Here is a 16217-nt window from a genome sequence, read left to right as displayed (position 1 = left end):
CTCCCACCTCAAGCCCCACCCCCATCTCCTACCTACTAACCTCATCCTGCCCCCTTGACCTGTCCATCCTCCCTGGACTGACCTATCCCCTCCCTAACTCCCCACCTACACTCACCTTTACTGGCTCCATCCCCGCCTCTTTGACCTGTCTGTCTCCTCTCCACCTATCTTCTCCTCTATCCATCTTCTATCCGCCTCCCCCTGTCTCCCTATTTATTTCAGAACCCCCTTCCCCTTCCCCATTTCTGAAGAAGGGTCTAGGCCTGAAATGTCAGCTTTCCTGCTCCTCTGATGCTACTTGGCCTGCTGTGTTCATCCAGCTCTACACCTTGTTACCTTAGAAAACGAAAGGACTCGATTTACCTTTTTCCCAACTGGACTGGCCGTTCCTCCTTGGCCCTGGAACACCCGTGACTTAGATCAATGAGCTCTGGGATATCAGCACATATGATAGACTGAATGGCCTCCATCTTTCGTATGTCATTGTATATGACTATGATAGGGGTGCATTGGAGACCGATGAGTCCTGGTACATTTCTGAGGAAGTGTCACTGGATCCGAACGTTAACTCTTTTTGTTCCTTCACAGATGCTACCAGCCCTGCTGAGCTTTTCCAGCAACTTTGTTCCTGGTACAATTTGTATAGTGGCACAGGGTTGAAGGTGGAAAAACCTAATCTTCTACAGCTGTAAAGCTCTAGGCTAGATTCCTGTCTCAGGAATAAGACTGAATTTACAGTCAAACCATATGGTCTCTAGCAGTGTTTAAGCTCCACATAGCTTCATCCTATCCACCTATTTCTCCATTCCTTTCTTCCTCATCTGTTTGTTTAGCTTTGCCTTCAATATATTTATACAGTCACTCCTAGTGCTTCTAGATTTTCAGTGCTGTGTAGGCAAAGATACATCTGAATTCTCTATTTGATCTTGTAGTGATTCTCTTAAATTGACTGTCTCTAATATTTATTTTCTCTGCAATTCCTCTGCAAATGGAAATAATGTCTGCCATCTACCCTATTGAACCTTTTGACAATCTTCATTACTGATGAAAGTTTGCTATCATCTGTCTCTTCCATTTGTGAACTCTACAGTCTTCTGGAGTCAATAGAGTTCAGCATAGAGCTGACCAGATATCTTAAATTAATCTAGTCCTGTTTGCCAGTATTTGGCCTGTATCGCTTTAAACTCTTCCTATTCATATATCCATCCAGGTGCCTTTTAAATGTTGTAATTGTACCAGCCTCCACCATTTCCTCTAGCAGCTCATTCCATACATGCACCACCCTCTGCATGAAAATATTGCCCCTTAGGTCCCTTTTAAATCTTTCCCTTCTGTTGAACTCTGAGGTAACCTCCTTCACAGTCCACTACACCAGTTTTGGTGTCATCTGCAAACTTACTAACCATACCTCCCGCGTTCACAGATTTAGGGCTTGAGGCACCTTCTCCCATGTCCTTACCCCAAACTCCACACACCAGGCCTTGTTATCACACTTATTACACACTACCCATTGTTAGCCACTAATAATCGCCATTAGCAGCCAATCATTTTCCTAGGCTGACCGTTATCCACTCCTTTCTCTGTCCAAGTGTTCTTTATCTTTGGGCTCTATCTCCACCTATCGTTTACTCCTTACACCCTTCCCCTACCATATCTTCTGCATAAAAACCAACTTTTCCTAGCTACCATCAGTTCTGAAGAAGGGTCACTGGACCCGAAACATTAACTCTGATTTCTCTCCACAGATGTTGCCAGACCTGCTGAGGTTTTCCAGCAATTTCTGTTTTTGTTTCAGCATCATCGTTTCTTTCTCCTCAGGTGCTGTCTGTATTGTTAAGGCTTCCCTGGAGTTAATGGGATAGTTTTATACGCTTCCCATGTGTGCCCTGAATGTCACAGAATCTGTCTTTCAGAGATCTCTCACTGCCCCATTTATTCACTACTCACCCTTGACATTCTTGTGGTTGTGCTCTGCTGTGATATCACTTTAAGAGAATATGCAAATGATATCGGCGACCAGACTGTAAAGCAGTATGTAACCAGCAGTTAGTTGGAAGTGAGAGTATGGCTTTAGCTGCAATGGTTGCTGATTCCTTAGCATACATATGTTTGTTGAGCTATCCTGCAATGTTGGAGTCTTTCAGATACACCGTGCTGCCCCCATGTTGCATTTCTGTGTATAAACATACTGATCATGCACATTGCTTAGCCAAAGGCAGGTTTGATTTAATGGAAATCTCTAGCTGATATTCAAAGCTCTCTTTCAGTTCCTGCCACACTTTGGCTGTGAGCCGAATCGATTCCTTGAGCCAAGGAACCAGGCTAACAGTGGTACCCTTCGCCTACTTAATGAGCTGTGAATGGGTGGGTTACTGTTTTGGTTCATACAAAATAGAGAGGTGGGGGCTGGCATTTTTGGTGGTACTGGTTGGGGTTGGGGTTGGGGCTGGTGGGGAGGGGTACAAAATTATCTGGGGGTTCATTCAAATGCCCTGATGGACGGCGAGGGAGAGGATACAATCATGTACCTTCCTTTAGGACACAACGACAATCTGTATTAGGGTTCCGGGGGCAAGATGTTGGGATTGTCCACTGTTGTATCTGACGTCTTTAAAGGATTGCTTCCGGCTTTGTTAGTTGGCAATTTGTTTTCCGTTTGGATTTTCAGTCTCACGATACTCCAAAAATCAGATGGACTCGAAAGCCCTTAGCTTATAAGAGAAAGTGCAACCAAATAATCCTGAGCAACAATCAAAAACATTCCCTTCAAACAGCCTCCCAGCCTAGTTTTACAGCAACATGATCCGACAGCACTGTTGCTACTACTTAGAATCACAACTGTGACTGATGCAATAGTTAATCCAGCTTCAGCACTGCTAACAACCCAGGAGCCAGCTGCTACTTGGAGACAGGGGATTGTAGTGAACACGGAACATGACACATTAGCAGCTGTCAGCATTTTGCATCTCTTGAAATCCGGGACCTCAGAGCCATCTCAACAGAAAATCCAAGAGAGACCTTGCGTTGGCCCCCAATCTTTAGAAGGTACAGTATTAATAATCTGCCTGTTTGATACCAAGAGACTGAGCCCATGTGGGCTCGCAACATTTTGTTTGGGCAGCTTTACACTACCCAGTGCGATTGTACATGGACAGACAGTCAGGCATTGTTTATGAAATTCATCGTCACAATTAATGTGTGACAGATGGCACTACCTCAGTTTGGAGAATTGTGTGCTAACTTTGGAATTCGAAATAAAAAGGATTGTATTTATATGACATCTTTCACAACCACAATATGTCCCAAAGCACTCTGCAGCCAATGCGGCACTTTCAGAATGAAGTCGCTTTTGCAAAGCGGTAGCCAACATATGCACAGCAAGCTTTCAAAACAAAAACAAATGTGACAGAGTGACTCATAATTTCAGTGATTCCTTATCAGCCAGGACACCAAGAACACCCCCCTTCCCTCTCCCCCAATCCAAATGACACCACTGAATTAGTTTTGTGTGCCCCTCCTGACTAGCTAAAATGAGCTTTGGTTTATTGTCCCTTCAGAAAGGCAGGGCTTTCTACAAAGTAGCATTCCCTCAGAGCTGTAGTCGGAGTGTCAGCTTACGCTGACATCTGTGAGTAGGAGCCCAAAACTGTGATCTTCTCACCTGTTGAACAGCAAGGCTGGCACCATCTGTATTAAATGGCACAGTTTTCTATTTTAAGTGTAGACAGCATCACTAACATTCTGCCATTGCACTCAACACTACCAGCAATGATAATATTTGAGCGAAATATCAGCTTCGTGGCCAGTCCCTCTGGCTTGGAGCATCAGGGTTTTTGATGATGGTGGCCTTTTGCTCATGGGTGTAGAGTGGAAAGCTCGTGGTCCCTTCTTACGTACTATTTTACACAGGCTGCCAGTTTTAGAGGCCCAAGGCAGTCTGAGCCATTTATCCTCTGTTCTCAGGCAGAATCAGTGCCAACCTGATTAAAAAGGCAGGGCTCACCAGCTTCTCTGTAAACCAATTCTCAACAGCTCCAACTGCAGGAGTACATAAGGCTAAAAGCAAAAGTTGATTTCATGTGGAATGAAAGATGGTGAGTGAGGGGGGAAGCTTTGGATTTGAATCCTGAAATAACATAGCTGCTGGGAGTTTGTTATTTGTGAGTAGGACTTGAAAAGGCTACTTGCTGTGTGCTTTGAAGCTAAACAAGTGAGATGGATAGAGTACAGCACATGGTGTTCCAATAAGGAGAGACACTATACGCCCAAGATCCTTGATTCTTCATGACAGTCAGTGTTTTGTCAGTTTTGTCTGTGATACAATGCTCTGGTGGTTGCCTCAGAGTGCACACTGGATTGTGACGGTGAGAGGCCTTGCTGTGGTGGTCACACACACACACAATGGTGATGGCCATTAACACACCTGGTCTCCAGCGCCAATGTCATCTTCGTGTCTGTCTAGATGGACTCCCTGTGCAATGTCGGGCGACTGCTGCTCCAAGGCAACCAGCACGTTGCAGGTCTTGTAGTCAAAGCCTGTACACAGCAAAAGGCAGTGAGAGCCCAGCAACAGATACACATCCCACACAGTGAACAGCATAGAGCACAGATTCTGGAATCTTAAAGAAGGGATTTTCCATTTCTCTTTGCCTTCCCACTCACTGCAGCAGTGACCAGTCCTGGAACACGGCAGCATTTAGAACCTCACCAACGATTACAAGAAGCAAAATGCTGTTCATTCTGAAACAGTGGTTCTGAAGACGAGTCATACTAGACTCAACACATGAGCCTTATTTCTGTCCACGGGCGTTGTCAGACCTGCTGAGTTTCTCCAGCTCTTTCTGTGTTTATTATATTGCTTATGCCATGTTGAGAACTATTTTATTGGTGCAAATCACAGAAGGTTTAAGCTGAAGTGAAAATGAGGGAGCAAAATTTTAATAAGCTCGTATGAAATTCCAAGCCCTATGAAGTGAGAAAGCCCATAACTGTTTCATGAATAATGAACATGTTCTCCATGTGTAGGACAGTTCAATTTCTCAGGATATCTGGCAGGGATTGTTTGGAAGATGGTGGAGCTATAAGGTTAGGGTTTACACCTGTGTCAGCAAGTGAGGACTGTTACCGTTAAGTGTGCAGATTGTTTTAAGTATATATTAGTGAGGGAAGGGATGAGACAGGAGTGAGGATTTCTCCTGGCTGTCAGTGTGCAATCTTAGTGCTGCTTTGGGTTAAGGCTGTTCTGGTGTTGGAGGGCAAGTTTACAGATTTTGGGTGATGAGAAATTGCCACTAATGCCATGTAACTGAGCTATACTAGGAGCTTTGTGCTGAGTTACTACATCTCAACAGCGATGATACATTTAGTTAAAGCACCACCAGGAGTTTATTCAAACTGAACACTATCAACAAACTGTGGAAAGCACTACCTGGACAGTATCAACACTGGGACAGGACAGGAGAGTTTGCTGTGAAACCCTGCAATGGTCTGGGCTCATACGTGAAGAATGATGACGTGCACAACAGTTTCCACTGCCTGGGAACATCTCCTGGCTAAGCTCTGTATGGTAAGCAGAGAAAGCGAGCAAACTGATAATGCTTTCGGCTAGTTCCCAAAGTGGTTAGTCATTGGATAGATTCAGTGTAGAATTATTTTGTAAAATAGTTCAAAATATATCATGAGAATTGAAATGGGGAGGCTTTTAAATGGTGGTTCCTTCCCAATGCAATGCAAGGTGTTGCTCTTCTAATTTAAAGAAATTGACACCATGGGACTTTTCACTGACCTTTAGTGGAATTGTCATATCCAATGTACTGTATTGTGTCTCTCACCACCTTCTGGTAATCAACAAAGGCACAAGAGGTGATCTCCCCACATAACAGCACCATCCCAGTCTTGCAGACAGTCTCTGTGGAACACAGGAGGGAAGTGACAATGAGTGCAAAAGCCACTCTCAGATTAGGAGGCATTTTATTCTGCTACTTGTGGGCAGGTGGAAACTGAAGCACTAGCCATTTCCAGCTTCTGGAGCCAACATTAACCATAGCCACATCAAAGAGAATATGGTGATGATACAGAATGAAACCTGTAGTGTGCTACAAAACATCTCACTGCAGCTTCTGTCAGTGAGAGACCATTGAAATTATGTGGAATTATGGTTTATTTGGCCGAATTCTGAAGAATGTTTGTTTAGTTGCTTTCTAATTGCTAAGTTTAGTAAAGTGGTTTTCTAATCACAGAGCACAAGTGGTAATCGATCGCTTTCCACAATCCTTTTGATTTCATTACATTTCACAAGTTCCATCCAGTAAATTGGACCTCACTTTTGCTATATCCTCAGATCCAAATTATCAATGTTTAGAAGATGCCAAGGGATGCTGATAAGGGTGGCTTATCAAGGAGCCCTAGCAAAACTGGAGTCAATGGGAATCGAGGTCGGGGGTGGGAGTCTTGCCATTGGTTTGAGTCATATGTGGCACAAATCAAGATGGTTGTAGTTGTTGGATGCCAGTTATGTATGCTCCAGGACATCTCTGTAGATGAGAATTAACCACTCAAAAACAGGTCATTAGGCCCTACAGGCACATGCTGGTGTTAATGCTCAAAATGAACTTCTTCCCATATCTTCACCTCACCAATGAAGTTATTATTTTCCCTCTCACAGCCTTATGTATCTTCTCCCTTAAATTATTCTATGCTTTTCATCTAAACCATTCCTTGTGATAGCGAGCTATACATTCTCATCACTCTCTGACAGAGGAACCTCTAATATGATCCCTGTTGGGTTTATTGATAACTATCATATTTATGAGACTGAACTTTGGGTTTGCCTCCAGTTGAGAAACATCTTCTCTATGCTTAACCTGTTAAATCCCTGGATATTTGAAAGACTTCAATCAAATCACCTCTCAGACTTGGTTTTGCCAATGAATTTTAACCTCTTTGGTGCTGAATTAATTTATTCCTGTTGCTGTCAGATAATTCATCTCCAGTCCTTCCTGGTCCAGTAGTCAAATGGCTGAGAACATCACATTGCTGCAAACTCAATGACACAATTCACTCACCACAGGCAACCTTAGCATCAGGGTCCTGTTTAAGATGGGCATCCAGCACAGCGTCACTGATCTGGTCACAGATTTTATCTGAGGAAGAGAAATTTTGTATTAACAGCAGCAACAGAGTGAATTTGTGTACGTGGCTTTAACTTTGGAATGTCCTGAGGTCTGAGATGTAGAATGGGCCATGGAGAAAAGAACAGGAAGATTAGGAAAGGCTGACTAATAATAACGGATTTAATGATTATTAAGATATGAATGAGGAGAATTCTGTGTCTGCAGAATAGATCAGTACACATCAAGATTTGTGTAGCCTCTGTATCCTCCAGTCTGCCACCTTGTGTATCCAGAATCCATTCTTACATTATGGGCACCAGTGGCAAGGCTAACATTTGTCAGCCTATCTCATTACCCTTGAACTAAGTGGCTCATGGGGTCATTTCAGAACATGGTGAAGACTAAACTACTTTGCTGTTGATGCAGAGTCACAGGTAGGCCAGACAGGCTAAGGATGGCAGATTTTCTTCCCCAAAATAAAATTATTTAATCATACAATGTAGAAAAAGGCTACTCAGCACATCATGTCTACACCAACCCTCTGAGGAGCACTCAGACCCATCCCTAGCTATAACCCCACATTTGCGTACATCCCTGGACACTATGGACAATTTAGCATGGCCTGTATGCCCTAAGTGCACATGACTGTACTGTAGGAGAAAACCCGAGCATCTAGCAGGAACCCACACAGAGACAGGGAAAATGTGCAAACACCACACAGTCACCCAGGACTGGATTTGAACCTGGGTCCCTGGTGCTGTGAGGCAGTAGTGCTAGCCACTGAGCGACCCCTGAAGCAGATAGTGTCTATGGAAGTAGTTTAAAAAATATTCCTACTTGGGATGTGAGCATCATTGGCCAGACTAGCATTTATTATTGTCCCTTATCCTTGGCGGGCAGTTAAGATTCAACCAAGTTGCTGTGGGTCTGTAATGACATTGAAGTCATTCCAGGTAAACATAGCCTTATCACCTTCCTTAAAGGTGATAATTGAACCCAATGGGTTTTTCCCTGACAATTGATAACAGTTATGTTTCTTTCGACTGTTAATTTCAAATTTTTAATGGAGTTCAAATTCCACCATCTGCCATGGTGGGATTCAAACTTGGGTGTCCAAAACAATTCCTTGGATCTATAATTAATCACCTCTCCTGTAAGCTTTGTAGAAGCAGCAAAACCAGAAGCCTTTAACCCTGCTTTGCCATTTTGTATGATCTTGGCTGATCCTCTGTTTCAATACCATATTCCCACACTGTCACTCCACACCTGTTGGTGCATTTAAGATCTTAAAAAAAAAAAAAAACAACACTAATTCAATATATTCAGTGACCCGGCCTCCACAGCCTTGTGCGGTAGAGCATGCTATGGGTCAATCGCCCTTGGTGTGAAGAGATGAATCCTCATCTCAGACCTGAATGGTCTACCTTGTCTCCTGAGACTATGATCCCTTGTTCTAGACTCCCCAGCCAGTGGGAGCATCCTCCCTGAATCAAGTCTATCCATCTTGTTAGAGTTTTATACTTTTCACTCAGATCCTGAACTCTAGTGAATACAGGCCCAGTCAAACCAATCTCTCCACATAGAACAGTACGGTCATCCCCAGTATCAGCTGGGTGAACCTTTGCTACAAATTGCCAGTCACTATAATAGAGACCAGTTTTTAAATCCCTGTGATAATTCAATTTCAGTTTCACCAGTTGCCGTAGAAGGAATTGAACCCACATTCTCATCTAAATGATCTGACTACCATACCACGATTCCCCTGTCATTAATCAAAGAAGAGTTGGGGGCTGGGCTGGGTGACTTTCTCCAGTATCCTGGCCAATATCCAGCCCTTACAAAACATCATCAGGAACAGACTCACTATACCCCCATTTCTCTTTGTGATGCTTTGTGAATTAGCCACTGCGTTTGCCTTTACAACAGCTTCAAAGTCTATTTGGTTGGTCAAAGTGTCTTGGGATGACTGACATCATGCAAAATGCTATGTGAATGAACATTTTTATTTGGAGACATTGCAGTGCCTCTGGAATGCGTAGGCTGAGAAAGAATATCAGCCAGAGTTCCAGCTTCCAATCACAAAACAGCGGCAGGGAGGGTGTTGGCTGGAGTTGATTTGATTATTGGGATCTGGTTGCAGTAGGGCGACTGATGTACATGGGACTGTCCTCCAGCTTAACACTAGTGCTTATGGTGGGATGGGGAATAAGAATGCAGATTATATTGGGATTACATTGTCAGTAAAGAGCGCAGCTCACCCCAGTGTGAGACCCTGTGTGTCTCTGAAACATAGCCATGCCCACTCTCTGCTGAAAGGCGACAGTGTTAGGCCGCTATCAGCTGTCATGTTGATGGGCAGAAAGTCACCTAACAGTTTTGGAAACTGCAAGGAAAGTTGTTGATTCTCTTCAGGGAATTCCTAGAACAGTTGGGTATTAGAGGGCAGCATTCCCGATACTTCACATTAACAAATCTGCCTTCAGAGTCCCAGGTGGCAGAAGGCAAGACACTTTTAATCACAAGCAGAAACAACAAAAATTGAAAGCCCATGCTAAGGTCGATGAGGAGGTGGTGACTGTAAGATTTCTCATCCAGGTCGGATCTCAGTCTGGAGATCACACTGTGCTGCCTCTTGACAGACTGTTCCACGTTCCTCCTGTGTGAGACACTCCAGGATTGAATGAGTTGCACTCCCACATATTGGAGACCATACCAGTGTCGATTTTCGCTGTGTGGCTGGCACACTGTACTAGGTTGCAGGTAAAGGCTGCAAAAAATCACCCCCCTCCCCGACTCCAATCTCCAGGACTCTTGTGATAGGCCTTGAAAATGGAACCAGATTCGCTGCCCTCAGAAATGTGTTTTCTGTGACACTTGGGGTACAAGTTAGGACCCCTTACCCTTTTGCATCTCCCCCCACCACACACAACCTCACCTTCACCACCCACCCTTGCAATTTCCCACTCGGGACTGTGTGCTTTAAAATGCCAGGGCAGGGGAGATGAGTAGGTTACAGTAAAAACTCTCACATCTAAAGTAGAAAGGAGAAGGAATATTTTCTCTGTGGGTAGTGAATCCATGGAATTCTTCATTGCAGTGGGCTGTCAAGGTTGGGTTATTAAGTATATTCAAGACTGAGATGGACATATTTTTAATCAGGAAGGGAATCAAGAGTTATTGGAGTGGGGTGGAAATGGGATATACCAGGAAAGTAGAATTGAAGATTATCAGAGCAACCATGATCCCATTGAATGCCAGAGCAGAGTCAATGGGTTGAATGGCCTACTCCTACCTCTCACTGTAGAGTGGGGCATGGGCACAGCTGGGTGTTCCTAGGATCTTGTTGTGTTCTGTCACAGTGAAAATCATACTCCGGATCATTCCAGGAAAAAACAGACAGACAGAGTCTGCAGCAACTGGGTGTTGAGAGGGATTGAAAGACCCCTGTTCCCCGGAACCCACCATTCCTGTGTTTGCCTCATATGCATGTCATTCTCCACTGTCTTTTTCAGAGAGTGCACATCAAATTCCTCCTTTAGACAGTACACTCAGAAAAGATTAGCCTTGGAGGGAGTGCAGAATGATAAAATGGTTAATAAGAACAGATTGCATAGGTTAAGATACAACAAAATAGCTAGCACTAACTTGATGACTTCTTTCTGTCTTGTACTATTTTCTTAAAAAAAATCTTAATGCTTAATCAACCCGTTTGTACATGTTATGACATACCTCCAGGTGGGACTTGAATCTAGATTTTCTGACTGGGAAGTAAGGAGACTGGTCATTGCCAGTTGTACTATCTGATCATTTAAACCACTAATCAGGCGAGGAAATAAATGCTAAACTAGTCAACAACTTCACAACTACCGATACATTCCAAATTAACTTAAAATGCTATGGAGCCAAGTGCCTTCATCCCTTTTCTGTGCATTGAACAAAGACAGTAAGGGGAGGGGAGGGGGGGGGGGGGGGGTGGTAAACACCTTAAAATCGTTTGGGTGCAAAGTTGCACTTCTCCAGGGTATGATAGAGATACATTGCACATGGAACAGCTGGTCAGCTGGTTCTGTGTTTAAAAGTTCATTTCGGAGTGTGAGTGATGGTAGAAAGATCCAAACCTATTGCCTAACTCCCCCAAGTGGCTTAGTGATGGGAGTCTCTTGTCGAATGCATCTTTGCCATGATTGCACATTGCAGGCTCGTCACTTAAATGTGAACTACTGAAAAATAAACCCAAAAAGTCACTTTATCGTTGAGAAAATGGAGTCGAGAGGTCAGGTGACCTTTTCTTTCTTGCTAAAGCATATTGGAATTATAAAAGGACCTTTGGTTAATCTTCACATCTGGTCTCTTCCTCAAGGAGGTTATTAAAAATGTCAAATGATCCTTCTTGTGGTTAATGGCTGCACTGCTCCAACAAATTAAAAATCCTGTTCCACAAATAACGTTTGCTGATGTTGCCACTGCAGAGACGAAATCCAGAAAATGAGCATGAAAAGTTCAATCTTATCAAGCTGGTATGTGGATGGGTGATACTAAAACTCTGTTGGTCCAACCATCAAAAACTATATGAGGACAAGTGGAAATAAATCCACTGGTTATAGGACATAAAATTAGGTTTCTGGTAAGAAGATTTTGTAGGGCATATTCTGAGCAGAGGAGGAAAAATGACCCTACCTACGAAATAGGAGTGGGGCATTCAGAGAAATGAGTTGGTTTTGAACTCTCAACTTGAGGAACTATAATAACATTAATTTTTGCACTTTGACTGAGTGCAATAAGAGAAATCTGCTACTGCGAACATAAAACAGTAAGTCCATCTTCCTAAACCTCCAGATTCTTTCTCAGTGGACAAAAGGATTAGAGGCCTGCATCATTTCAAATCTTCACCTCTAAGAAATGTAAGTGGGATGGAGAATTCTTGAAATCCTAAGACCTAAGCACATTGTACTTCTGTAGCCAAAATTGGCAGCATCTTCCAAATCTGCAACTGCTACAATTTAGAAGGACAAGGGCAGCAGAGACATGGGAACAGCACCTTCTGCAGAGACCCCTCCAAATCTCAAAGCATCCTGACTTAGAAATATATTGCTGTTCCTTCGCTGTCACTGGTCAAAATTGTGGAACTCCCTCAGAACATGGTGGGCATGGCCACAACACATTGACTGCAGTGGTTCAAGAAATCTATCTTTGGAGAAAAGTTGGGGAATATGCAATAAATGTAGGCCCAGCCAATGATGCATATACCCTGCATATTATTTTTGCAAGAATTGATCAATAGTATAAAGGAGGCAATATATACTAAATACTTTGTCCCTCTTGGAAAACTGATAGAGGAAAGTCAATCAGGGTGTCAGTGTTCACTGCCTGCCGCTTTCTAACACTGAATGGGATGACAATTACCCACCGAGCTCTATGGTTAAGGTTCAGTTCGCTGTATATCAGTGGTATTGGAAGTCCATAACTCTTGTTCCACTACAAATTGTGCAGGATTCTAGAGGATTCTGCTTGGTGGGTAGATCTCACCCAGAATGAGCAAAGCCGTGGCATATGCAGGAAGCCTTCCCCAGACTATCCCCACCAAGTAAAGAGACAGTGCAAATGGAATGATCTGCCAAAGAGCCCCCAAAACTATTTGACATTGCAAGGAGGGGCAACTGGGAAACACCAAATTGTTCAGGTTTGGAGTCTGAGAGAAATAAAACAAGGAATGGGAATGGCCTGATTTGCACTATTTTTCTTAAGTTTCTCACCATATGGAGAGTTTGTGTTCCAGACACACTGGTTAAGGAGAAGGCAAAGTCAAGGGCTTCAAAATAACAGTATGTATTATAAGTTAATTCTAAATACTGCAGTACATGATAATAAATATACCAGGCTCTGATCTTATAGATACATTAGGCAAGGACTAATGCACTTTCTTTATGTTTCATGCCCACTTGATTCTTCCAGAGTTTCAATTCTGCTCACACTGTTCCATTTATGCTCAGCTGTGTGCTACACTGTGACATCATTGCAAGGTTGCTTCAGGGTCCCAAAACCATTGCACAACATTTTCTGGTGATCCACTGCTGAGGTTATGACAGTCCATGCAGGAGAGCACTTGGGACATTCCTAGCCACTATCTTTATCCGAACCATCCCCCAACTGGCAGAGTGCAAGGCCATCAGTCCAAAGCCCCTCAAAACACAGAAAAACAGGGGTTGTTTCAGTTGTCACATGCTCAGATAGGTAATTAAACCTCCGACTGCTAGTTGACAAATTGAGTTCATTGGGATTGCTCAGTGCTGGAATCACTGACTTTAAAGGTGAGACATCAACCAGAAATGCTATCCATTGGATAGGGACAGCACATCATGAGGAAGAGTTCTCTCAGCATCTGGACCAACATTCATGCCTCAACCCCCACCACCAAAATGAACTAACAACTTCAAATCAATCTGTGGTTTGCCTCTCAGAACAACACTGACTGAAGTCAAACTATTTTGTCATCACAAAGTCATTTGGGAATAACTGATTTGTACAGCACCTTTTACACAATGTGAATTTTTCCCATCTCTGGCACCCTACTGCTGAGATTGTTACCTTATCCTCACATTTCCATACCTACATAATCACCTGAATGCACTGGCCATGTTCTCCACATTATTCTGTTAACCACTGTCACACAGGCACCCCACTTCCTACCAACGGAAGGCTGGATTCCCCTCATTAACCAAACCCCAAAATGACCAAGGCTCATAACATACCTTCTCACTTCTGCATCTCCTGCCTCACCCGCTCCACATTTCGAGCACTGGCTGTCTAGTAAACACATTGTAACTATTACCAGCAGACACTCTCAAACTTCATCACTGCAACATAGGTTAACACTCCCAGAGCAGTGCAGGGAGAGTGCAGCAGTGTCAGGGACACTGTCTTTTACAAGGGACATAAACAGAAATTCTGCCTGCTTCTGCATCTGGGCATTAAAGATCCTCTGGTATTATTTCAAAGAGGAGCAGGGTAAGTGTCCAAAGATCAGTATTTAGCCCTCAACCAACAAGCCCCCCCAGTAAAAACCAAGTTACTCAGTCACGATCACTTTGGTGCCTTTGGATCTTGCCGTGCACCGACTGGCTGCTACATTTCCCACCTTGAGACTGCACTTCACTTGGGAGCGCTGTGTGGGGGCATCCCGAAGGGTGCTACAGAAATGCAAGCCCTTTCTGTGCTCTGACTTACCAGGATGTCCCTCTCCCACAGATTCTGAAGTGAACATGAAGACCCCTTCATCGTGTACGGCGTTGCCATGGATTCCGTTCACCGGACGACTCATGTTTGAAGAGTTGGAAAAGCTGGTGGATGTTCCAGATTTCTGTACAGTTCTCTGCTTCCCTTCAAGTCAGGGGAGGGTGGGCGACAAGGAAGTCCCTGATCTCCTGAGTCCAGAGCTCTGGCTGTAGTGAACTCCTGTGGTTCCTTTATAAGGCCAAGAGAAATGTTACTAACATCATGTGAGGTTCAAAGTGAGCAGGGAGGAGGGGGCAGAGACTGACCCACTGAAAGCCAGGACATTGATTTACTGTAGCCTACACAGGCAGCACATGACACTCAGTACCCAGTCAATTACACCCTAGCCAACAGGACTTGATCAGCCATGTCTATTTCTTAATTGTTGCTAATCGTTTGTGACATTTCAGGGTGGGATCTCCCCCCCGACTATATTGCTTTTGGACAGACCTGTTGGAGAGCTGGATCTGATTGATGGATACAGAGGGGAGGGTGCAAGGGGACGGTCCAGCCCGGAGGGGTTTGTTTTTTTTTGGAAGCAGACTTGGCGAGATGATGCAATGGGCAATTAGTGATTGTGCAAAAACGTGTTTGGATTGCGCTGACTTTTTCCACTTGGTGGCTCTTTAGAAGCTGTTATCACAAACCAAGAGAAAGGCAGGGAAAGTTGTTCCAGTTTCCTTTCTAGAAACCGTTCTGAGGCAAAACAAAACACCCCAGCAGCTCACGGTTCACAATCCCCTCCAAATGTTGGATCCCAAATATCTTCAAGCATCCTCGGAAACCTACAGCTGTTGCTACAGCAGTTTTGTGGATTTGAAGAAAGGGTGGACAAATTTTCTGTTGTTTCTCTCCGCAGCGTTAATTCGAGCGATTTCATCGAGAAACGTAATTTTGCTTTTGGTCACTTTTAAGAACTATGAATTTTCAAGGGAGCATTTCAGCTTTTAGCTTCCAAAATGAGGAGGGGAATCGAAGAAAAAATATTGCAACCGAAGGGAAAACATGGGTGAATATCAAGACAGGTTGTTTTCATTTATCGCAGTGGTCAAATGATATTGGAAAATTAAACATTCCCAGTAGCAGGGGTCGTCCACATTATTGGAGAGACTGAGAGTTCAAGCCTGTGTTGGTGCTAGGGGATGTTGAGCGGTTGTCCCTGTACAGGTGCCCTGTGGTCCATAACCCACCCTGTGTAATCCTCAGCGCTACCACCCTGACCCTGGATGACCACTCCATTCACAGGAGAGAGCCTGATCTGACCTCACTATCTTCCTCAGCGGTTCCGTGGTGTTGGGGACAGCCTGCAATCTAAGCAGTGGCCACTGGGAGCGACATTGGTAAAATACCAGTGTTCACAGGAAAGGGGCACCTAAGTGACCATTTATTATGCAATTAGGGCCAAGAGTGAGCAAGCTACCCAACACATGTCCTGCCCCACTGGTGAAATGCCATTGGAGGTGGGTATGTGATGGGTACAGTGCTGCCAACCTGGCACCCAATTTTATGTCTCACCCCACTTCCTCAGTGCGGGTATCCAGATAGGAGGTTGAATAGAGGCATAACATTCAAGACAAAGTGCCTGATGCCTCATGACCGGATCTTTCTGAACTCATCCCCTCTTTGTCACATGACTGTACCCCCCACCCCACATACACACACTGTTGCCATCTTGCCCATCTTCCATGGCTATGTGGATGGGATACCAGATCAGGGCAAGAACCAGACCTAAAATGAAAACAAAACCTCTTAAAAATGGCTGTCTGACTCCTTTGGCAATCAAAACCAGTCATCCCAGAGGGAATAAAAACAGTCAAAATGCAATAACATTTG

The 16217-nt window shown here is 44.0% G+C and overlaps 1 protein-coding gene across 1 annotated transcript in view; it reads right to left on the bottom strand.

The window, feature by feature from the left end:
* The window catches only part of LOC109918408 (S-adenosylmethionine synthase-like), a 26324-nt gene extending 11518 nt beyond the window's left edge, over window positions 1-14806 (bottom strand). Inside the window, exons 1-4 of the mRNA XM_020518334.2 lie at window positions 14337-14806; window positions 7065-7142; window positions 5786-5908; window positions 4424-4536 (exon numbers count right to left, since the gene is read on the bottom strand). Coding sequence (XP_020373923.1) covers window positions 4424-4536; window positions 5786-5908; window positions 7065-7142; window positions 14337-14430 — 408 coding nt within the window. The 5' untranslated portion in view covers window positions 14431-14806. The remainder of the gene's footprint in view (window positions 1-4423; window positions 4537-5785; window positions 5909-7064; window positions 7143-14336) is intronic.
* Between the last annotated feature and the right edge of the window lie 1411 nt (window positions 14807-16217).

This window comes from Rhincodon typus, chromosome 34, assembly GCF_021869965.1.
Source record: "Rhincodon typus isolate 14 chromosome 34, sRhiTyp1.1, whole genome shotgun sequence".
Taxonomy (NCBI): domain Eukaryota; kingdom Metazoa; phylum Chordata; class Chondrichthyes; order Orectolobiformes; family Rhincodontidae; genus Rhincodon; species Rhincodon typus.
Note: the sequence above shows the minus strand (reverse complement) of the source record. Positions and strands in the feature narration are given on the sequence as shown.